Source organism: Natator depressus, chromosome 2 (assembly GCF_965152275.1).
Source record: "Natator depressus isolate rNatDep1 chromosome 2, rNatDep2.hap1, whole genome shotgun sequence".
Lineage (NCBI taxonomy): Eukaryota > Metazoa > Chordata > Testudines > Cheloniidae > Natator > Natator depressus.
The window spans coordinates 228,623,951-228,648,001 of record NC_134235.1 but is presented as its reverse complement, the minus strand read 5'-3'; the positions used below and the strand labels follow the sequence as shown (position 1 = coordinate 228,648,001).

General features: G+C 43.6%; 1 protein-coding gene across 3 annotated transcripts in view; it reads left to right on the top strand.

Annotated features, from left to right (window-relative positions):
- C2H10orf67 (chromosome 2 C10orf67 homolog) overlaps positions 1-24,051 on the top strand; it is a 159,577-nt gene that overhangs the window by 47,111 nt on the left and 88,415 nt on the right. For all 3 annotated transcript variants that reach the window (XM_074946078.1, XM_074946079.1, XM_074946077.1), the window contains exon 6: positions 6,576-6,722. In XM_074946078.1, coding sequence (XP_074802179.1) covers positions 6,576-6,722 — 147 coding nt within the window. The remainder of the gene's footprint in view (positions 1-6,575; positions 6,723-24,051) is intronic.

The following is a 24,051-nucleotide window of genomic DNA, read 5'->3' as shown; positions in this document are numbered from 1 at the left end:
TTCCCAAGAAAACCTGGAAACAAACTTTTTATTTAAAAAATAAAATTACTGGACTTCAGGCACTACCCCGTACACTTGAGCCATACATTGCATTAAAATCTCTCTTTAGAACAAATCATCCAGTATATACAACAAGACGAAACTTTTTAAAAATAACTGTTTTAAATTTCTTAAAGAAATAAAAATAACTACCTTTCCTATAATAGCACTTCAGACTCTACAGTTTGTAGAACTACTGCTGAATCACATATAATGAATAAGGCTGTGTTTTAGTCACAGGTATTTTTAATAAAAGTCATGGACAGGTCACGGGCGGTAAACAAAAATTCACGGCCCGTGACTTGTCCATGACTTTTACTATATACACCTAACTAAAACTTGGGCCGGAGGGGCTGTGGGTGCTCTGGGGGGGATGGTCCGGGGGTGGCCTGGGTGCTGGGGGGGTGGCCCAGGACCCCTGCTGCTGCTGGGGGAGAGGTGAGTGGCAGCGCTTAGCCTGGGACCCCCCCTGTTGCTAGGGGCAGGCGGTGGCGCTTGTCCCAGGACCCCTGCTGGTGCTGTGGGAGAGGGACGGCAGTGCTTGGCCCAGGACCCGTACTGGGGGGGCAGCAACGCTCAGACCAGGACCCCCACTGGTGCTAGGCAGGGGGTGGGAGACAGTGGCGCTGAGCCCGGGACCCCCGCTGGTGCTGTGGAGGGGACGTGTGGTGGCGGGCAGCCTGGGACTCCCCAGGGGGAGTGTGTGGCATAGCTGGCAGGCTACCTACCTGGCTCCATGTGTACCTGCAGCTCCTAGTGGGAGGGACAGCCGGGGGGGATCCATGCACTGCTCCTGCCACAAGCGCCAGCTCTGAAGCTCCCATTGGCCAGGAACTGCAGCTAATGGGAGCTGCACGGGCAGCAGGTGCAGGCAGCGTGTGGAGCCCCCTGGCCCCTCCACCTAGGAGCTGCAGGGACATGTCAGTGGGAGCCAGGAAGCTCCCCAGGTAAGCGCTGCCCCACCCTGCACCCCAACCCCATGCTGCTGCAGAAGTCACAGAGGTCCCGGAAGTCACGGATTCCGTGACAAACACGCAGCCTTAATAATGAATATTATTATTTTGTTGTTGTTAAATTCCGCTTTAAGTTTATAAAACAGATTAAAGCATATTAGTTGAGATTCTTTTTTTGCCCTTTCCTCCTCTTAAATTCAATGTGAAAAATTAAGAACATAAGCACTGCAATACTGGGTCAGACCAATGGTCCATCTATCCCTCTATCCTGTCTTGGACCATGGCCAGTATCCAAACAGCAGGGGCAGTGAGTATGGAATAGGGCAGTTGGAGTGATCCACCCCGTCTTCCTCTCAGGGCTTTCTGGCAGTCAGAGGTTTGTTAATGCAGTGAGTAACAAAAATGATTAAAGGTCTAGAAAACATGCCCTGTGAGGGAAGTTTGAAAAGATTGGATATGTTTAGTCTGGAAAAGAGAAGACTGAGAGGGGACATAACAGTTTTCAAGTACATAGAATCATAGAATCATAGAATATCAGGGTTGGAAGGGACCCCAGAAGGTCATCTAGTCCAACCCCCTGCTCGAAGCAGGACCAATTCCCAGTTAAATCATCCCAGCCAGGGCTTTGTCAAGCCTGACCTTAAAAACCTCTAAGGAAGGAGATTCTACCACCTCCCTAGGTAACGCATTCCAGTGTTTCACCACCCTCTTAGTGAAAAAGTTTTTCCTAATATCCAATCTAAACCTCCCCCATTGCAACTTGAGACCATTACTCCTCGTTCTGTCATCTGCTACCATTGAGAACAGTCTAGAGCCATCCTCTTTGGAACCCCCTTTCAGGTAGTTGAAAGCAGCTATCAAATCCCCCCTCATTCTTCTCTTCTGCAGACTAAACAATCCCAGCTCCCTCAGCCTCTCCTCATAAGTCATGTGCTCTAGACCCCTAATCATTTTTGTTGCCCTTCGCTGGACTCTCTCCAATTTATCCACATCCTTCTTGTAGTGTGGGGCCCAAAACTGGACACAGTACTCCAGATGAGGCCTCACCAGTGTCGAATAGAGGGGAACGATCACGTCCCTCGATCTGCTCGCTATGCCCCTACTTATACATCCCAAATGTATACATGTATACAAGTATACAAATGTATACTTATACATGCCATTGGCCTTCTTGGCAACAAGGGCACACTGTTGACTCATATCCAGCTTCTCGTCCACTGTCACCCCTAGGTCCTTTTCTGCAGAACTGCTGCCTAGCCATTCGGTCCCTAGTCTGTAGCGGTGCATTGGATTCTTCCATCCTAAGTGCAGGACCCTGCACTTATCCTTATTGAACCTCATCAGATTTCTTTTGGCCCAATCCTCCAATTTGTCTAGGTCCTTCTGTATCCTATCCCTCCCCTCCAGCGTATCTACCACTCCTCCCAGTTTAGTATCATCCGCAAATTTGCTGAGAGTGCAATCCACACCATCCTCCAGATCATTTATGAAGATATTGAACAAAACCGGCCCCAGGACCGACCCCTGGGGCACTCCACTTGACACCGGCTGCCAACTAGACATGGAGCCATTTATCACTACCCGTTGAGCCCGACAATCTAGCCAGCTTTCTACCCACCTTATAGTGCATTCATCTAGCCCATACTTCCTTAACTTGCTGACAAGAATACTGTGGGAGACAGTGTCAAAAGCTTTGCTAAAGTCAAGAAACAATACATCCACTGCTTTCCCTTCATCCACAGAACCAGTAATCTCATCATAAAAGGCGATTAGATTAGTCAGGCATGACCTTCCCTTGGTGAATCCATGCTGACTGTTCCTGATCACTTTCCTCTCATGTAAGTGCTTCAGGATTGATTCTTTGAGGACCTGCTCCATGATTTTTCCAGGGACTGAGGTGAGGCTGACTGGCCTGTAGTTCCCAGGATCATCCTCCTTCCCTTTTTTAAAGATTGGCACTACATTAGCCTTTTTCCAGTCATCCGGGACTTCCCCCGTTCGCCACGAGTTTTCAAAGATAATGGCCAAGGGCTCTGCAATCACAGCCGCCAATTCCTTCAGCACTCTCGGATGTAACTCGTCCGGCCCCATGGACTTGTGCACGTCCAGCTTTTCTAAATAATCCCTAACCACCTCTATCTCCACATAAAAGGTTGTTACAGGGAAGAGGAAGAAAAATTGTTCTCCTTAACCTCTGAGGACAGGACAAGAAGCAATGGGCTTAAATTGCAGCAAAGGGGTTTAAATTGGACATTAGGAAAAAGTTCCTAACTGTCAGGGTAGTTAAGCAGTGGAACAAGTTGCCTAGAAAGGTTGTGGAGTCTCCATCATTGGAGATTTTTAAAAGTAGGTTAGACAAACACCTGTCAGGGGTGCTCTAGATCAGTGGTTTTCAAACTTTTTTTCTGGCGACCCAGCTGAAGAAAATTGTTGATGCCCACGACCCACCAGAGCTGGGGCAGAGGGGTTTGGGGTGTGGGACGGGCTCAGGGCTGGGGCAGAGGGTTGGGGTGAGGGCTGTGGGATGGGCCTAGGAATGAGGGGTTCAGGGTGTGGGAGGGGGCTCTGGGTTGGGGCAAGGGGTTTGAGTGCAGGAGGGGGTCAGGGCTCTGGGCTGGAGGTGCAGGCTCTGGGGTGGGGCTGAGGATGAGGGGTTTGAGGTGCAGGAGGGCGCTCTGGGTTTGGGGGGGCTCAGGGCTGGGGTAGAGGATTGGGGGACGGGGTTGGGGCACAGGCTTACATCAGGCGGCTCCCAGTAAGTAGCGCAGCAGGGGTGCTAAGGCAGGCTTCCTGCCTGTTGTTAGGGGGCTTATTCCTTCACCCACTTACTTTCCTGGTCCTTCTCGCATGAACAGAGAGCAACAATACCCTAAGTCCAAAGGTGCAAACAATTTGATGTTTATTGGGGTGAACTTCCAGCAAGCATGATTCCAGTTTCCTTCCTTAGTGTCCCCCTTCCCAGCTCTGACCCCACAGAGCCTTACACCTGTGTCCCTGTTCCCAATCCTGCCCTTAGCCAAACATGATTCCAATTCCCCCACCCATCCACCCACCCACTCACTCACTTCCTGATTGACTGCAGACTATATAGTAAAACTTAAGTTCTGCTTAGCTATACCTTAACCAATCATTTTCCTGAAATTTAACTAACCAATCCTAACATATTGTAACATGATTATGTAATCAATTATATCCCACCACCTTAATTTGTTTACACCCAGCAAAATTAATTATACAGCAGACAGAAACAATCACAGAACCAGACAGAGATTATACAGACAAACAATAAGGAAATGGGGACTACAGTGATAGAACAAACACAGAAATGAGGATTTCACATCCCAGCTATTGATAAGTGAGTTCTTGCCAGACAGGGTGCTATCAAACTAAGTTTCCTTTTACATCTTCTAGGCGCTTCCCTTTCTCTGGAGGCGATAGGCATTATCAGGACAGGATTGTATTCCTAACAGCCCAGTAGCACCTTATTTCAATGTGACTAGGTTGGGATGTGACCAGTCGCTTCCCAGCTTATGGCTGCCTCTGCTGCTTAGCCAAAGATCTTAGCCTAAGAACAGGGCCTCAGACTGTCACAGTAAGAGAAGGACCTTACACTGGCAGACAGTGATTTTAATTCTTTCTTTTATACCTCTATAACTAGCTAAGTGATAAGAATACACCTAAATTCTTAGAGTATAGGCCTTTACAGACAGGCCTGAATATCTATATCCTAACACCTGTCCTGGCACCGTGGACTGCACTGTGCCCTGGAAGTGGCCAGCAGCAGGTCTGGTTCCTAGGCGGAGGCACACAAGCGGCTCTGTACAGTGCTCGGCCACAGGCACTGCACCCCGCCCCCGACTCTCATTGGCCGGTATGGACCTGCTGCTGGCTGCTTCCAGGGCACAGTGCAATGTTAGAACAGGTAGGGACTAACCTGCCTTAGCTGGGCAGCACTGCCAATGGGACTTTTAATGGCCTGGTTGGTGGTGCTGACCAGAGCCGCTGTGACCCAGTGCCTTACATTTGGGTCGTGACCCGCAGTTTGAAAACCACTGGTCTAGAGAATACTTAGTCCTGCCATGAGTGCAGGGGACTGGACTAGATCAGCTGTCAAGCTCCCTTCCAGTCTTATGATTTTGTGACAGTGCAAAATTAAATTAAATTAAACTGTAAATTTTTCATGTTAGAGATATATTAAAAATATATAAGGTATATTCATTTTGTCCGTTGTCAAACTGTCTGGAGTGGCTCATGAGCATGAGTGCCAACCTCAGGACAGACTGTCAAGGAACAGGGCATAAACCCCAAACTTGTTGTATGTTCTATAATTAGATTTCACCAACCAATTAATAAGCGTGAACTCTTAAAGAACTATAACAGTCTTAATATGGAATAATAGTCCCCTTGGGTATTCTGTTCTGTCTTGCCTCCCAGGCAAACCTACCTTTGTGATATACGATCCCCTTTGCCAAAAATCACAACAATATTCATGTTATTCCCAGTCCCAGAGGACTATTCACATACCCCAGGTCAATTGTACCTCAGATCACAAACCAAAGATAATGCTTGTAGCCAACCCTATAACACTAATTCAAGATTTATTAACTAGGAAGAAGAAATGTTATTTACAAAGTTAAAGACACGATACTGTCTTATGTTCCAAAAGATGATGATAGCTGCTTTAATATGCAAGCTTTATATGCCCTTTAGGGCTAACCCATGCTAAACCACTGGGGACCCTTTGCTTATGCTTAGAAATCATCGCCTCTCAGAATTCAAGTAGCATAAGGATAATAATTTTTCCTTAACAGGGATTTTTATTACTTTCCCCCAGCAATCAGGCTATGATGGGACAAGCGCTTATGCATGTACCCTCTTCAGAGGTGTGGGGAAAGCAATCAACTGAATCTTTTATCCACTGCTGTCCCACAACAGCTTGTCTGGTGTCTATAGGCCTTCTTTTGTTGGGGAGGAGATACCACCTCTTTTGGTAAACTAGTATTTCACGCATGGTAATGCTTCTTCCTTGACTGTCAGGGCTTACAGTCTTAAACATTTTTACAGTTACAGCGCAAACACTTAAACACTACCTTATAACATGGCATACAAATATTATAAGTATGATTAATACATGCAGCATCCTACAAGCATTCCATAAAGTCTAAACACATTCGTATAACTCTAATATCTGTTTTAACAATGCTAACACACAGGCAAGCCAGACTGGTTTCCAGCTATGCATTTGTCAGTGTCCAGTGAGGCCCAGTGGCCTTGGCATGAGTTTGCACCTGATCGGCCAGTGTCCCATCCATCTTTTCTGTTCTTTTTCTGTATGTTTTACTTTATATGCATTTTCTTGTGTGATTATTCTGTAAATGCCATTTCGTTTCTGTACTTGACATGCAGTTAAATGTTATTCTAATGAAAAGCTAATCACATTCAACAGGATTACAGAATTTAATGTTTAATAATAGTGTTGTTAAGTTACACGAAAAGTATCCTGGAATTCTGTAACTTTAAGAAAAGGTGCTGTGTGATTTATATAACTAGCATATCTCACTGGGGGATCTTCTCTTGTAACAGAAAAATTATTGCATACAGGAAGATGCAGATTCCTCATTAGCAGTGAATTGGCAGGTTTTGATTAAGACGCTCCAGGAGAAAGAATCTAAAATTCAAAAATTAGAAGCAGAATTACAAGACTATCCAGAACATGAAGATACACAAACGGTAGGGTTTTTTTGTTTTTTTTTTTAAATCATGAATTTATTCTTTGAACATGTTTACTTACTGTAGTAGCATTTTCTAATCTCATTATAAGGGTATAGGAAACTAGCTAGAAAACCGGTTCAGGACTTTTCTTGCACTTAGGGGGCCACATTCTTAGCTGGTGTAAATTGATGTAACGCCAACTACACTGAAGCTACAGCTGCTGAGGTTCAGGCCCAACGCTGGCAATTATACCCCATACTATTTTCCCCCTTCAAATTCTTGTCTAACAGTATCAGGGGGTAGTCGCGTTAATCTGTATCCACAAAAACAATAAGGAGTCCAGTGGCGCCTTAAAGATTAATAATAAATAAATAAATAAAGACTAATAAATCTGTTAGTCTTTAAGGTGCCACCGGACTCCTTGTTGTTTTTGTCTAACAGTAGTTGCTCTTATTATTACTTTTAGCTGTTTATTCCAAATATGAACTCCTCAGGTAAGGAAATTCCAGCTATATTCTGTTAGTACCCACTCTTACTTAGTTTAAAGTGTCTATGTGTATCTATGACTTGTTAAATAATCCCAACTCAGATAAATACTTAGCATGTCTCTTTGGGTTTTTTCTTTAAGATTATGGAGATCAGTAAAATCAACTCATCAGTACTTCAGCTACTAAAATCACTTGAGACACTTCCTTTTTAATTGTTTTTATTAATTCCTGCAGTAAAGTTTAAACGGTGTAATCATTTTTTGGGTATAACCATCAATAGGCACTGGTGGGCTTTTTCAGGTGTAAGCCTTTTCAAACTAAAAATGCTTTGTGAAAACTAGTTACGGCTGCTAAAGAACAATCATGATGTTCACAAACTGGAAATACAGCGTACAGCCATGTACGTACATGTCAGCACCCAGAGATACAACCTTGTCCGTTTCCTTAGCAAATTAACCATACTCAACCACAGCCCAGTGAAAAGGGAGAACACAACACCACCTCAAAACTTCATATATGCTGTGTAATTAATCCACTGTGAGGAAAAATGCCATTTTTGAAGAAAAGAAGTTAGGTCTTAGTCACATACTGGTTAGGTGTAGTTCATTATTTTCTATCCAAGTTTTATTAATATAACCAACTGTGAACCTTCACCAGTGAGTGTATATATGAAATTTCATATACTGAAATAAGTGCAAGTTATGCATTTTACTGTGATGTCTGATCTTTTATGCTCTTTCCTGGTTGCCACAGACAGATATCAGTGCCTCAAAGAAATGAACTGAGTAAATAAGGCTAGTGGATGGATTCAGGAGTGTTTCTGTGAGCTTCTCTATGCCCCAAAAAGGACTGACCAAACATTTGGCATCAACATAACAACAAGGGAAGGGTTTGGGGAGGTGCCAGAGTTCTGGCATCAATATACAGCTTCCAGCTGGACTGGGGATGAGCAGCCAGCTGGGTGCTTCTGGGTTCTTAGTAGGGGGGAGAAATACTACTCTAAATAAAATCTCTATCAGCTTGACCTTTTTCCCCCTTGTTCCTACTCAGCTGTCCCTCTCTTCCTATGATATTTCTTATCTCAGTTTGGCTGAAAAAGGTCCCTCTGGGACCATCTTTCTCATTTTCCTACTGCCACTTGTGTATCTCTCTCTGCCTGCAAGTTTGGTTCAGCACACCTCAAAGAACCTGGGCTTCTCCTATAGCTTAACATTACATTCTGCCATAAATTAGTGCTATGAGCAGGAGACTGGAATTTAAGGGCTTTTTTGGTTAAAACAATTTTCACTTAATGAAAGGATGAAAACTATATTTTCTCTTTTCATTTGCTTTTTGACTCCCTGGCCTCTTAAAACATCTTTGCCTTTTCAGTGAAAATTTGCTGACCATTGGTCTATATTGCAAACTAGACCGTTGTCTATTTGGCTTTTTTAAAATGGAAACATCTGAGTTTTTTACTTAGGAAAATGTTTGTGCTGTTTGTCTAGTATTGACTCTTCATTAGAAACTACTGAAGATTTTTAGTAAGACTGACTTACTAGTGTGTGGATTTTCTTATTAAAGTTTCTGTATGTTCACTGATGAGATATTGTAATAATGATTGAAAGGACTCCTTATGGTTTGCTCTTATAGTATCCATAGATCAAGATTTTATTGGCACCATTAAGGCCAGATTTGTTAGTAATCTGTGGACTACCTACAAATAGTGATTGATAAGTTGGAGACATTACCTCTTTGTTGATGGATAAGTGGCAATAAGTCTAATAGAGTTTCTGAATGATGTCACTGGGAAGACAGTGGATGGCTGGTCCTCATTAAGCATCTGATCCTACAGCTTTTGAAATCACTCTTACATGAATAAGGACTGCAGGATCAAGTCCCTAGCGAGGAGTTGGACTTGGGTAATACTTTTACACCCTAAACCCACCATGTTTCGGGAGATTTAGGTGAAATCTTAGGCCTGGTTTACACTAGGAACATACATCTCTTTAGCTACGTCTCTCAGGGGTGTAAAAAATCAACACTCCTAAGAGATGTCACTATACCAACTTAATCCCTGGTGTAGACAGTGCTAAGTCAATGGAAGAATTCTTTTGTCGACCTAGCTACCACCTCTTGGGGAAGTGGATTACCTATGCTGACAGGAAAATCACCCCCGTCAGCACAGGTAGTGCCTACACTGAAGCGCAGCAGCAGTGCACCTGTGTCACTGTAGCATTTTAAGTGTAGACATACCCTTAATAGCAAATACAAATGAATATTGTAATAGCCTGTGCAAATAGCAAATTAAAACACAAAGTGGAAAAAGACCAAAGTTGTTTCAACTGGAAGTTGGTTTTGAAGATGTATTGGACCTCCTGGAATTGTTTTTCTTTAAATGTTTCTCCTGTTATTAGGATAACTGGGAGATAGAAAACATTTTCAGGGAAGAAACAGTATTTTTGTCTGGTTTTTGTGCAGTGCCTAGATCAGTGTGGCCCCTGAGTGCATTTGCAATATAAAACCTATAATAATAATTTCTGAAAGGAGGTCTCTGGTCAGAACAAGCCACTGAAACTGCTGGAGGAAATAAAAATACCCCTAACCTGATTTTTCCAGATTTAATTAAAAACTGATAAAAGCTGCATCAAGGAGAATAACGTACCAAAAGAGAGAGTCTTGCCTCATATGAATTAAGTATTTAAAGAAAGAAGTCATTGCCTCAATGATGATTAAACGTTAAGTTTCTTATCAAGTGATTAGAAATTTAAGAAATAAGATTGAGTAAACTTCATTATTCTACAAAAGAAAGGACCACTGCTCCAGACTTATTGGTGCACAGGCACGCCCTGAAAAATGAACTTTCTCGGAAAAACAAACACTGTGGTGTAATAGACTATTGGAAGTGACCCCATGGGTGTACATCAGTGGAAGTTGTTGTTTCATATTTTCAATTACAATAACACTTAGTCAGAATCAGGACTCCACTGTGCTAGGTCTAGGGAAAAGCAAAGGTTCCTGTTCCAAAGATCTTACAATTTAAGAAGACAGGCAACATACAAAGGGAAGTGGGGAGACAATTGGATATAATTTGTATATGCTTTTTAACAGGTATACAATGTGCTTTTTTACGCAAATATGTAAATCAGTATCAACTTTCCCCAAGTTCCTCTCTGTCTAGCCATCAGTGATGGATGATTTCATACAGGAATTGTGGCAGAAGTGGGCCTTGAAAAGGGACTTGAAGGGGGAAAGAGTAGTAGCCTTGCAGATCAGGTCACATTATTTACAGGTTTGGGACGTGAGAATTTTAAAAATTTGACCTACAAAATACGGTCGGCAGTAGAGAATAAGCTGCCTAAGGAGGTACTGAGGAACAGCTTGCACTAGCAAGGGAAAAAAAGGCAATGTTATTTATATATCACCCACACTTAGCATCCACACACTTTATCCACTGGTCCCATTTCCTAAATGCACTTTTTTGGGTATGTATACACTGCAATAAAAACCCTGTGGCACAGAGTCTCAGAGTTCAGGTCAGCTGACTCAGGTCAGGCTAAGCTGCAGGGCTATAAAATTGCGGTGTAGACATTTGTGCCATGTGTGTCCTATCACGGTGTAGACGTATGCTTCAAGGCTCTGGGAAATCTAGATCAGTGGTTTTCAAACTGCAGGTCATGACCCAGTACTGCATCACAAAATGTAAGGCACTGAGTCATGGCGGCTCTGGTCAGCACAGCCGACCAGGCCGTTGAAAGTCCCATCGGCGGTGCTGCCCGGCTAAGGCAGGCTAGTCCCTACCTGTTCTGACACCGCACTGTGCTCCAGAGGCAGCCAGCAGCAGGTCCGGGTCCTAGGCGCGGGGGCCACAGGGCTCCAAGCACTGCCCCTGCCCCGAGCACCGGCTCTGTGCTCCTATTGGCTGGGAACTGGCCAATCGAAGCTGGGGGGGGGTGCCTGCGGGCGAGAGCTGCTTGCATGCCTCCCCCTTGGAGGTGGACCAGCTGCTGGCCGCTTCTGGAGCTCAGCGCCGTTCACGGTGCCAGGACAGGCTGGAAGACTGCGTTAGCACCCCTCCTGCGCCCCTGACCAGGACCCACCCAAGGTAAGCCCGTGCCCCAATCTCCTGCCTGAGCCCCACCCAAAACCGGAGCCCCCTCCTGCACCCCAAACCCCTCATCCCCAGCCTCACCCCAGAGTCTGCACCCCCAGCCCGGAGTCCTGACCCCCTCCCGCACCCCGACCCCCTGCCCCCTCCCACATCCTGAACCCATTCATTCCCAGTCCCACCCCGCAGCCCTCACCCCTGCACCCCAACCCTCTGCCGCAGCCCTGAGCCTCTCCCACACCTCAAACCCCTCATCCCCAGCTCCGTTGGGTTGCGGGCATCAACAATTTTCTTCAGCTGGGTCGCCAGAAAAAAAAAGTTTGAAAACCACTGACTTAGATGCACCTAGGAATAGTCCTATAGAATCAGACATTCAAACAAAAGTGCTACCTACAAACTGTGAAGCTTCATAATTCACACACACAGTGGCATGTACATCCTATCCCCAAAATAGTTTTTACACACACATCCTATATGAGAGTAACATTAGGGTTGTAAGCAAGAATAATGTTAATCTAGTGTGAAGTAGTTACTTAAGTTATGTTGATTTTTTAAAATTTTGCTATTAGAACCACCTTGGGAACAAATCCTCAAAATGTAATTTTCATTTGTGCACAACTGTTGAGTTATAATTTGACTGTATACAGATCTTTGCATGTTTATGAACTCTTCTCAGTGAGCCATTCTCAGGGAATACCTTGACTGCCTATCCTGGAAATGGGGCAACCAGAACTACACACAGTATTCAAGGTGTGAGTGTACCAGGGATTTATATAATGGGATTATGATATTTACTGTCTTATCTATCCCTTTCCTAATAGTTTCAAACATTGTTAGCTTTTTTGACTACTGCTGCAGATTGGGCGGATATTTTCAGAGAACTATCTACAATAACTCCAGTATGTCTTTCTTGAGTGGTAACAGCTAATTTAGGCCCCCTCGTTTTGTATGTATAGTTAGGATTATGTTTTCCAATGTGCATTATTTTGCATTTATCATCATTGAATTTCATCTGCCATTTTGTTGCCCAATCACCCAGTGTTGTGAGATCCTTTTGTAACTCTTTGCAGTCTGTTTTGGATTTAACTATCTTGAGTAATTTTGTATCATCTCACTCTTTACTGCTTTTTCCAGATCATTTATGAATATGTCAAACACTACTGAATGCATCCGATGAAGTGAGCTGTAGCTCACGAAAGCTTATGCTCAAATAAATTTGTTAGTCTCTAAGGTGCCACAAGTACTCCTTTTCTTTTTGCGAATACAGACTAACACGGCTGTTACTTTGAAAATGTTCATCTATGTGTCTGATAACTCTGTTCTTACTGTAGTTTCAATCAGTCTGTTTCGTACTGAAGTTAGGTTTACTGGCCTCTAATTGCCTTTTTTAAAAATTGGTGTCACATTAGCTATCCTCCAATCATCTGGTAAAGAAGCTGATTTAAATGATACATTACATACCACAATTAATAGTTCTGCAGTTTCATAATTGAGTTCCTTCAGAACTCTTGGGTGAATACCATCATGTCCTGGTGACTTATTACTGTTTAATTTATCAATTTGTTCCCAAACCACCTCTATTGACACCTCAATCTGGGACAGTTCCTCAGATTTGTCACCTAAATAGAATGTCTCAGGTGTGGGAACCTCACTCCATCCTCTGCAGTGAAGACTGATGCAAAAAACTCATCTAGCTTCTCTTCAGTGATTTTGTCTTCCTTGAGTGCTCCGTTAGTACCTCGATCATCCAGTGGCCCCACTGATTGTCTGCAGGCTTGCTGCTTCTGATGTACGTAAACATTTTTTGCTGTTAGTTTTTGAATGTTTGGCTAATTGGTCTTCAAATTCTTTTTTGGCCTGCCTGATTATACTTTTACACTTAACTTGCCAGAGTTTATGCTCCTTTCTATTTTTCTCAGTAGGATTTGACTTCCAATTTGTAAAGGATGCTCTTTTGCTTCTAACCGCTTCTTTTACTTTGTTGTTTAACCATAGTGGCACTTTTTTGATCACTTTACTGTATTTTTTTTTAATTTGGGTCTCTATTATGGTGTTTTTTTAAAGTTTCCATGTAGCTTGTAGGCATTTCACTTTTGTGTTTGTACCTTTTAATTTCCCTTTAACTAGCTTCTTCATTTTTGTTTCATTCCACTTTCTGAAGTTAAATTCCACTGTGGTCGGCTTCTTTGGTGCATCCCCCACCGAGTGGTGCAGCTATTTTTACATCTTGGACCAGCTCCTGTGCTCCACTTAGGACTAAATCAAGAATTGTGTCACCCCTTGTTCCAGAACTGGCTGCTCCAAGAACTAGTCATTTATGGTGTCTAGAAATTTCATCTCTGCATCCCTTCCAGAGGTGACATGTACCCAGTCAATACAGGAATAGTTGAAATCCCCCATTATTATTCAGTTTTCTATTTTTATAGGTTTTCTAATCTCCCTGAGCATTCCACAGTCACCATCCTGGTCAGGTGGTCGGTCGTATAGCCCTACTTCTATATTCTTATTATTCAAGGATGGCATCTCTATCCATAGAGATTCTGTGGTACAGTTTGATTAATGTAAGATTTTTACTGTACTTGACTCTATGCTTTTGCTCATATGTAGTGCCACTACTCCACTAACATGATCTACTCTGTCATTCCTATATATTTTCTACCCTTGTTATTACCATGTTCCATTGATTATCATCATTCCGCCAAGTTTCTGTAATGCCTATCATATCAATATCCTCATTTAATACTAGGCACTGAAGTTCACTCATCTTAGTATTTAGACTTCTAGCATTTGTATCTAAGCACTTATAAAATTTGTCTCTTTTCAGGTGTCTACCATTATGTGATGTAATTGAATCGGATTCTTTTTTTTTCTTTTCATTTCACTGTTTTTCTTCAGTTCCTACCTCTACTTTATCAACTTCCATCCTTACCTCCTTATTAGGATATAGCAGTGGTTCCCAAACTGGGGTTCATGAACCCCTGGGGGTTCGCGAAATGTTACAGGGGGTTCTCTGGAAAAAATTCCCTAATGGTGGACAGAGCTATCCCTAGGGACTCCGGGCAGCACAGGGCCAGCAGCCTGGAGCCCCAGGACTTCCAAGAGCTAAGCAGATCAAAGCAAGCATATCTATCACACTGAGGAGATTTAAACTTCAAGACTCCCTATAAGAAATGGAAAGGGAGATGGATATTTTTTGCTGTTTTTAAAATTAAATAGGCAGCTAGTATTGTTTTTTAATTATTATTAATAAATAAATAATTTAAACAAAGTTTAAGCTTTGTTGTAACGTACATTGTTTGCCTGGACTGCTCAAGACCTGAATGCTTGTGTAGGAGGAACTCTTTGAGTTGGCTTCTTAAATCCCTTCATGCTGTTTCACATCTGAAATTCCTTGATGAAACATAGTAGCCTTGTCTTATAACAGGCTTATTCAAAGTGATACAAGCTACAAAGAGTGTTGCCGTTTTCATAATGTACTGTAATGATAAATAATAATTAATAATAAATAGTGTGTAATAAGCATGTCATAAACAAATTTTATATTTCCAAGATCACTGCTTTTATAATATATACTCAGGTAAAGGAGAAAATCCCTGGAACTATTCATTTTTAGGAGGGGGTTTGCAAGACTTGACATTTTAGTGAAAGGGGTTCACAGGTTGTGAAAGTTTGGGAACCACTGGAATATAGAGAATCCTTGTTAATAGCTCCTTCCCTACAGGACGTCTGTCTGAACTGAGTGTTCTCCGCACCTCTCGGCTTCCCCCCAGCCTTTAGTCTAAAAACTCCTCCTCAACCTTTTTAATTTTACATGCCAGCATCTGGTTCTGTTTTGGTTTAGGTGGAGCCCATCTTTCCTTTATAGGCTCCCTGGTTCCCTAGTTCCTAATAAACCTAAACCCCTCCTCCCTACAACCTTGCCTCATCCACACATTAAGACCCTCCAGTTTTGCCTGTCTGTCTGGCCCTGTGTGGAACTGGAAGCTTTTCAGAGAACGTTCCCATGGAGGTCCTGGACTTCAATGTCTTCCTAGCAGTCTAAATTTGGCCTCCAGGACCTCTCTCCTACCTTTCCCTATGTCACTGGTATCTACATGCACTGCGACCATTGGCTCCTCACAGCACTGCACATAAGCCTGTCTAGATGTCTTGAGAGAGCTCCAACTTTCACACCTGGGCAGGCAATTCAGCATGCTGTTCTCCCAGTCATCACAGACCCAGCTATATATATTTCTAATGATCAAATCCCCCATTACTATTACCTGTGGCTGGGGTTTTGGGCCCTGAACAGCCCAGATGGGAGAGGCCTGTTTATGTTTTCTTTGTAGTCTGAGTGATTAATCCTTCTCTGTCACTGAGGGAGTGGAGTGAAGCAGCAGGATTTAGTATATGTCAGTTGCCAACTGAATTCCTCAGTAGGCAAATAAGAGAATCAAACAGAGGAGTTTGCAGGAGGGAGTGGGTTCCCAGGTCCAGCTCTATACCAGGTAGTGGAATGGACGACAGGGGAACAACAGTTATGACCTGCTTTGGATGTACTATGTCTCCCTTTCTGCTGAAAGACTGAAGAAGTTTCTGGTGTATGAAGTGCAGGAGGAGAAAATAACATGGTCTGGAAGTGGACATTTCAGCACTGCATAGCATCTTAGAAAATAAAGATTTCTTGAACAGCCAGATTCTGAAATTGATGCCACAGACACCACAAAGGGAAGGCTCATCGATAAGGGAACTAGAGAGAGTAGAAGATGAAGAAGCAGATGGGTGATTTGTCACAAATAGGGGAAAGAGAAACAGGAAGCATTCAACTTGGGTAGAAGTATTGAATTGGTTTGAGATACCCAGTGAGTCAGGGACCAAGGGACCTGTCTCTGGAAAAATGAAAGCTGCAGGGGACGTACCTGGTGGGTGTCTTTGCAGTCTGAAGGAGGCTGCTACCAAGAGAGGTTCTTCAGCCGTAATAGGAATGGGTGACTCATGGGAGAGACACAAAGGAGGGCACCAGCTAAAGGGGGACATATGACCTCCCCATGTAAGCCCCCATGTGATTCCTCCACACCCTGCCCCCAGCCCGGGAGCTCTGCGCTCTCCCCATCCAACGTTACCTGGAGGGGACTCTGTCCTCCTGCTGTGCCGGGAACCGCAGCGACAAAAGGAGCAGAATATGGGGCCGCTGGGTGGCCGCATGCCAGCAGCTCCTCTGGTGCAGCTATACTGCCCCCAGCCCTTCCACGCAGCTGCATCTCCTGTCTGGGGTGGGGTCTGTACAGCCCCTCTGGAGGATGGGCCTGGGGATGGTACCAGTACAGCCGCGCTAGAAGAGCTGTCTACATGGGGCGCTGGCTCCTAGGAGCGGCGGCCTCACATTCTGCTCCTTTCACCGCTGTGGTTCCCTGCTGAATGCCCCCGCAGGTGTCTGGGGAGGGGCATGTGACCCTTCTTGCCCCTCCCAGGCATTACCTGACCTCTGTGACATTTTATGCCCCAGGCTAGAGCTGTCAGCTAGTAGGCCACGCAGCTCTCAGCTGCTGCTCGTGGTGGGCCCTCAGTACCTCCTAGCCCCTTGGCAGCAGGGGGACCCCACAGCTCCCAGTCACTGAGGGCGGTGGGGGGGCACACCACAGCTCCAGCTGCTGCAGGCAGTGAGGGGATCCCAGAGCTTCCACTCCCTGTGGGTGGTGGGGGCCCCTGCAGCTGCCCAGTTGCAGCAGGTGGCGCGGGGATCCTCCCGCAGCAGCCCAGCATTGGCAGGACTTCCCTTCCGCCCCCCCCAGCTGCCCGGCTGGGGGCCCCCCTGCTTAGCCCCAGCCAGTGGCAAGGGGACCCCACCACTGCTCAGCTGCAGTGTGGAACCCTCCACAGCTCCCAGCTACTGGGGGGAGGACAAGGGGACCCCAACACCCACAGCTGCTATGGGTGCTGGACCCTCCTCCCTCCCCATTTTGTCAGGGATATTTTTAGTAAAGATCACAAACAGGTCACAGGCTTCCATGAATATTTGTTCACTGCCCATGACCTGTCCATGATTTTTACTAAAAATATCCCTAATAAAATCTGAGCCTTAGTCATAAGTGACTCCATATTAAGAAGAGTGGACAGATAATTCAGCAAAGGGCACAAGGATAATAGGACAGTGTGATGTCTCCCTGGAGCAAAAATATGAGATGTACCTGCAAGTTTTCACTGGTGATGGTACATGTTGGAACCAATGATACAGCATCACATGGTACTATTCAAATTACAGAAGACTTCAGAAATCTTGGAAGAGAGCTAAAGAAGAGAAAAGGCCAAATGATCTTTTCAGAGCTCCTTCCAGTCACACAAGCAACGACAGAAGGCAAAAGCCAGAAAGTATTGGAAGTGAACAAGGGGCTGCACAACTAGTGTGAAGCTGATGGTTTTCATTTTGTGGAATGGTGGACCACTTTCCAGTGGAAGAGGGAGCTATATGAGCAGGATGGCCTGTCTCTCACAGATAGGGGGTGTTACGGTGTGATTGGACCTTTAAGAGAAGTGAAGGCCCAGTCTGTCTGTGACTGCCTTGGGGTAATTGACTGCCCAACTGTCTGCTTAATGGTTAAGTAGTAAACAAGCACCAGGACCCTAATGCAAAGGTTATCCAAGACTAGTTAGAAAAGGCATTCCCAAAGAGACAGGAAGCTCCTTAGGAGAGGAGTTCTTGGGGGAGTTCCCCAAAGCAAGGAGTCTAGAGGGGGCATTCTTGGAGACAGGGAACTCCCTTGTGGGACCACCAGAGCAGGGAGCCTAGGTGGTGCTCGGAGGGATGATAAGTTCCTAAATGGAGATCTGCAGAAGGCAGGCATTTAGGAAGGCTTGGGGAAAGGCTCAGCAAAAGGATTCTCCAAACAGTGGCCAGAAGCCCAGCCTGCCAGGAACTGTGTGCTGTCCCGGGGAAGAGCTGTAGCTGACAGTTCTCTGTGGACCCCTGACTCTGGGGAAGGACTCTACCCAGGTAGAGGCACGGGACTTGACTCCAGGGGGCAGACACTTGAGTCAAGAGAGCCCTGCAGGTAAAGGGCCTGGACAGAGGTCAGCAGTGGACTGAGGTGGGAAAAGAGAGCCTCAGAATGACCCTGTCTCCCAGCTAAGATGCTGGGGTGGAGGTTTGCTTATGTTTAGTGTTGTACCTTTTTAAAAAATAAATGAGACCTTCTAAAGAGGGTGCTCTTCAGTACCTGAATGCCTGCTTTGTCATGTTTATATCCTGAGTGAGGGGAAATCAAGGCAGGGCTCACCTGCGGTGCCGTGCCTGACAGCCAGGGGGCAAGCCAGGATGGCCTGTACTATAATGGGGGGCTAATAATCTCATTTGGAGACTAGCTGGAGCATCCAGGATGACATTAACTAGCAGTGCAAGGGAAGAATGCTAAGAAGGCCAGTGTGGTACAAACTCCAACACATTGTGTCACAAACAAATTGAACTGAAGTGGCGAAGGATTTTAAGAGAAGACATTTTTCAACTGCTTATGTATCAATGGAATCTGAGTATCAAGCAAAAGGTATTGGAAAATTCTCATTTGATGCAAAGAAATTTGATATAATTGGCATTACTGAAATCTGGTGGGATGAGTTGCATGACTGGAATGTTAAAACCACTGGTTTATATTTAAGAAGGATTGAGTGGTTAAAAATGGTGGTAGGGGGAGAACACTCCATTAAAGACACCCTTGTTTGTTTTAGAATTATTGATAATTCGGAACCACAGAATCTTGAATGCATATGGATCAATGTGCGGACAAAGCCCAGGAGGAGGTACTGGTGGAGGTCCGTTACAGACCACCAAATCTCACTGGAGAACAGGATAAGCTACAAGATGAGACCAGTAATCATGACCTGATTGCATTCAATATGGGCAAACAAAGGACCGTCCCAACCAGTTTTATATATAATTTAATGCATCAAAAGGGCTAATTTCCCAAAGCTGAGGAAACATGAGTGAAATTGACTGGGAGGAAAAATTTAAATAGAAAAGGGTAAATGAAAATTAGAGTTCTTTAAGAGGAATATATGAGATGGCCAAAAAGCCACAGTTCATCAGCCAAGAAAGAGGACAACTATAACTAAAAGCTGATCCTGGTTCAGTGGTGAGGTGAAGGCAGCAATTAGAAATAAAAAAAAATGGAAAAAGAATAGATAGATATCAATTAATGTACATTAGATGTTTTGAAGTCTAGAAAATTGAAAAGGGAAACGAAAGATACCAGAGAAAAATCCATGGTTACCAGGGCTAAGGACAATAAGGAAGGTATTTTTAAGTATAGTTCCAACAAAAGAAATACTAGCAGTAGGACAGCCGGCCTGTTACTAGGTGGAGATGATAAAACTGTTAATAACGATGCAGAAAAGGCAAAAGTAATCAATCAGTATTTCTGTTCTGCAGGATGATGTGCTTGTATCAGAAAAGGGTGATAAAGTGCTTTCCAGTCCACTATTAACCAAGTTAGATCTTAAACAACATCTGCTATGGTTAGATGTGTCTAAATCAGTAGGCCCAGAAGTCCCAAAAGAGCTGGCTGAGGAGGTCTCTAGCCCACTGACGTTAATTTCTAATATATTTTGGAGTACTGGGGAAATCCTAGAAGACTGGAAAAGTGCTAATATTGTGCCAGTATTCAAAAGGGGCAAGTGGGATGACCCAGTCACCCAGCTAACTACAGGCAGGTTAGCGTGACATCAGCCCTGGGCAAAATAATGGAAAAGTAGAGAGGGGATTCAATTAATAAATAATTAAAAGATAGGAATATGATGAGTGCCTGTCAACATGGTTTTATGGAAAATAGGTCTTGTCAAGCAAACCTGATTTTATTCTTTGAGGAGATTACAAGTTTGGTTGTTAAAAGTAACTGAGTAGATAGATGTAATAGACTTTTGTTTGACCATGTACAGCATGACATTCTGATTATAAAATTGGCCATATACAATATCAAAAAAACACACGTTAAATGGATTAAAAACTGATGAACAGACAAATCTCAAAAATTAGTCATCAATGGAAAATCAACATTAAATCATGATGTTTCTACTGGGGTTTGGTACTAAGCCTGACACAATTCAACATTTTCATCATGGTCTGGAAGTACATCTAAAATTACTTCTGATAAAATGTATAGATGGCACAAAGATTGGCAGAGTGATAAATAATGAGGACAGATAGGTCATACAGAGTGATTTGGATCACTTGGTAAGCTGGGCACATTCAAACAAAAGTATTTTAATACAGACAAAAAAGAAGTCATACATCTAGGAATAAGAAATGCCATACCTACAGAATGGAGGACCGTATCCTGGAAAGCAGTGACTCTGAAGAGAATTAAGGGGCCATACTGGAAAGCAATTCAATGTGAGCTCCCAGTGCAAAACTGTGGCAAAATGAGCTAATGTGATCCTTGAATGTAAACAGATGAGTAGGAGTAGGGAGATGATTTTGCCTCTGGGTAAGGTACTGGTGAGACAAATACTAGTATACTGCATTCCAGTGTCCACATTTTAAAAGTGATATTGGAAAAATTGGAGAGGTGTAGAAAAGAGCCACAAAATTATCTGAGGGCTGAAGTAAATGCCTTTACAGTGATAGTCTTAGGGTATGTCTACACTGCAATTAGACACCCATGGCTGGCCCATGCCATGTGGCTTTGGCTAAGGGGCTGTTTAATTGCAATGTAGATGAGCTCTGGGATCCTTCCACCTTGCAGGGGCCTAGAATTCAGGCTGCAGCCTGAGCCTGAATGTGTACACCGCAATTAAACGGCCCCTTAGCCTAAGCCCCATGAGCCTGGGTCAGCTGGCACTGGCCAGCTGCGAGTTTTTAGCTGCAGTGCCGACATGTCTTTAAAGAGCTCACTGTGTTTAGTTTATCAAAGAGCCAGGTAGTAAAGGGCTCTTTACTCTAGCAGAGAGAGGGATAACAAGAATCATGGCTGGAAACTGAAACCAGACAAATTCCAGCTGGAAATAAGGCACACATTTTTACAGTAAAAGTAACCATCAAGGAAAGTAATGCATTCTCCCAGACTTCAGAGTAACAGCCGTGTTAGTCTGTATTCGCAAAAAGAAAAGGAGTACTTGTGGCACCTTAGAGACTAACCAATTTATTTGAGCATGAGCTTTCGTGAGCTACAGCTCACTTCATCGGATGCATACTGTGGAAATTGCAGAATACATTATTATATACACAGACACCATGAAACAATACCTCCTCCCACCCCACTCTCCTGCTGGTAATAGCTTATCTAAAGTGATCATCAAGATGGGCCATTTCCAGCACAAATCCAGGTTTTCTCACCCTCCGCCCCCCCACAGACAAACTCACTCTCTTGCTGGTAATAGCCCATCCAAAGTGACCACTCTCTTCACAATGTGTATGATAATCAAGGTGGGCCATTTCCTGCAGGAATCCAGGTTCTCTCACCCCCTCAGCCCCCTCCAAAAACCACACACACAAACTCTCCTTACAACGTGCATGAAAATCAAGGTGGGCCATTTCCAGCACAAATCCAGGTTTTTTAACCCCCCCCCACCCCCCCCCCACAAACTCACTCTCCTGCTGGCAATAGCTCATCCAAACTGACCACTCTCCCCACAATGTGCATGACAATCAAGGTGGGCCACTTCCAGCATAAATCCAAGTTTAACCAGAAGGCCGGGGGGGGGGGGGGTAGGAAAAAACAAGGGGAAATAGGCTACCTTGCATAATGACTTAGCCACTCCCAGTCTCTATTTAAGCCTAAATTAATAGTATCCAATTTGCAAATGAATTCCAATTCAGCAGTTTCTCGCTGGACTCTGGATTTGAAGTTTTTTTGTTGTAAGATAGCGACCTTCATGTCTCTGATTGCGTGACCAGAGAGATTGAAGTGTTCTCCGACTGGTTTATGAATGTTATAATTCTTCACATCTGATTTGTGTCCATTTATTCTTTTACGTAGAGACTGTCCAGTTTGACCAATGTACATGGCAGAGGGGCATTGCTGGCACATGATGGCATATATCACATTGGTGGATTTGCAGGTGAACGAGCCTCTGATAGTGTGGCTGATGTTATTAGGCCCTGTGATGGTGTCCCCTGAATAGACATGTGGGCACAGTTGGCAACGGGCTTTGTTGCAAGGATAGGTTCCTGGGTTAGTGGTTCTGTTGTGTGGTATGTGGTTGTTGGTGAGTATTCGCTTCAGGTTGGGGGGCTGTCTGTAGGCAAGGACTGGCCTGTCTCCCAAGATTTGTGAGAGAGTTGGGTCATCCTTCAGGATAGGTTGTAGATCCTTAATAATGCGTTGGAGGGGTTTTAGTTGGGGGCTGAAGGTGACGGCTAGTGGCGTTCTGTTGTTTTCTTTGTTAGGCCTGTCCTGTAGTAGGTGACTTCTGGGAACTCTTCTGGCTCTATCAATCTGTTTCTTCACTTCCGCAGGTGGGTATTGTAGTTGTAAGAATGCTTGATAGAGATCTTGTAGGTGTTTGTCTCTGTACGTCTTCAAATCAAGATTGTATTCCTTTCTGGAAGATATGCTTTCGCTAAACACAAGTTATTGGGTTCAATAAAAGGAGTAACTGAAATTTAATGTCCTGCAATATATAGGAGGTTAAACTAAAACTAGATGATCCGATGATCCTTTCTGGCTTTAAACTTTATGAATCTATGAAATATGTAAATGTATTCACTGTAAAAAAGCTGAAATGGTAAAGAAACCACTGGAACATCATAAGGTTGAATAACTATTTTACAAATAAATGGAAAAGTGTATCTTTCTCTTGTAATAGCTACTAACTAAAGTATAGTAAATGAAAGTTTGCTTTTCATAGAAATGTAGGACTGGAAGGGACCTCGATCGGTCATCTAGTGCGGTCCCTACACAGAGGCTGGACAATACATTGTACAATTGCCCCATCTTGTGGTATAAGTAATGCAGACACAAGTGCTTAAAATATATCTTAAAAAGGAAAAGGTGCATAATAATCTGGATGACAGCTTTCTAAGAATGATTTTTTTTTCAGGACAAACACACAATAGCAACAAAAGAATTGAGAAATCTTCTGTTTGACTCTTTTAACCAAATTATGTACAAATACTTTAGTATTTTATACTGTAATTGGTTTACTGATATTATACATAACTTTAACTGTGATATGTTTACAAAAATAATTATAACTAATCCTAAAAGTGCTGTTTGCTTATTTTTCAAGGGTATATTAGAATACACCCTGATACATAAGTATGAGAAATACAGATTCCTGCACCTGGATATATAAAAGACTATATTCTTCCACACTTACAATTGCTGAAATCAGTGGGACTACTCAGACTAGATTTTTTTGAAACAAACTGATTGATTAAACAGTAATAAGTCACCAGAACCAGATGGTATTCATCCAAGTGTTCTGGAGAAACTCAAATATGAAACTGCAGAAATACTAACTGTGGTATGTAACCTATCACTTAAATCAGTTTCTGTACCAGATGACTGGAGGATAGCTAATCTGGTGACACCGATTTTTTTAAATAGGCTCCACAGGTGATCTTGAAAATTAGGGGCCAGTAAGACTAACTTCAGTACCAGGCAAATTGGTTGAAACTGATAATTCTGTTCTTTACTATAGACACATAGATGAACATGATTTTTTGAGTCAACATGTCTTTTGTAAAGGGAAATCATGTCTCACCAATCAACTAAAATTCTTTGAGGAGATAAATGTGGACAAGGGTGATGCAGTGGATATAATATACTTGGACTTTCAGAAAGCCTTTGACAAGGTCCCTCAT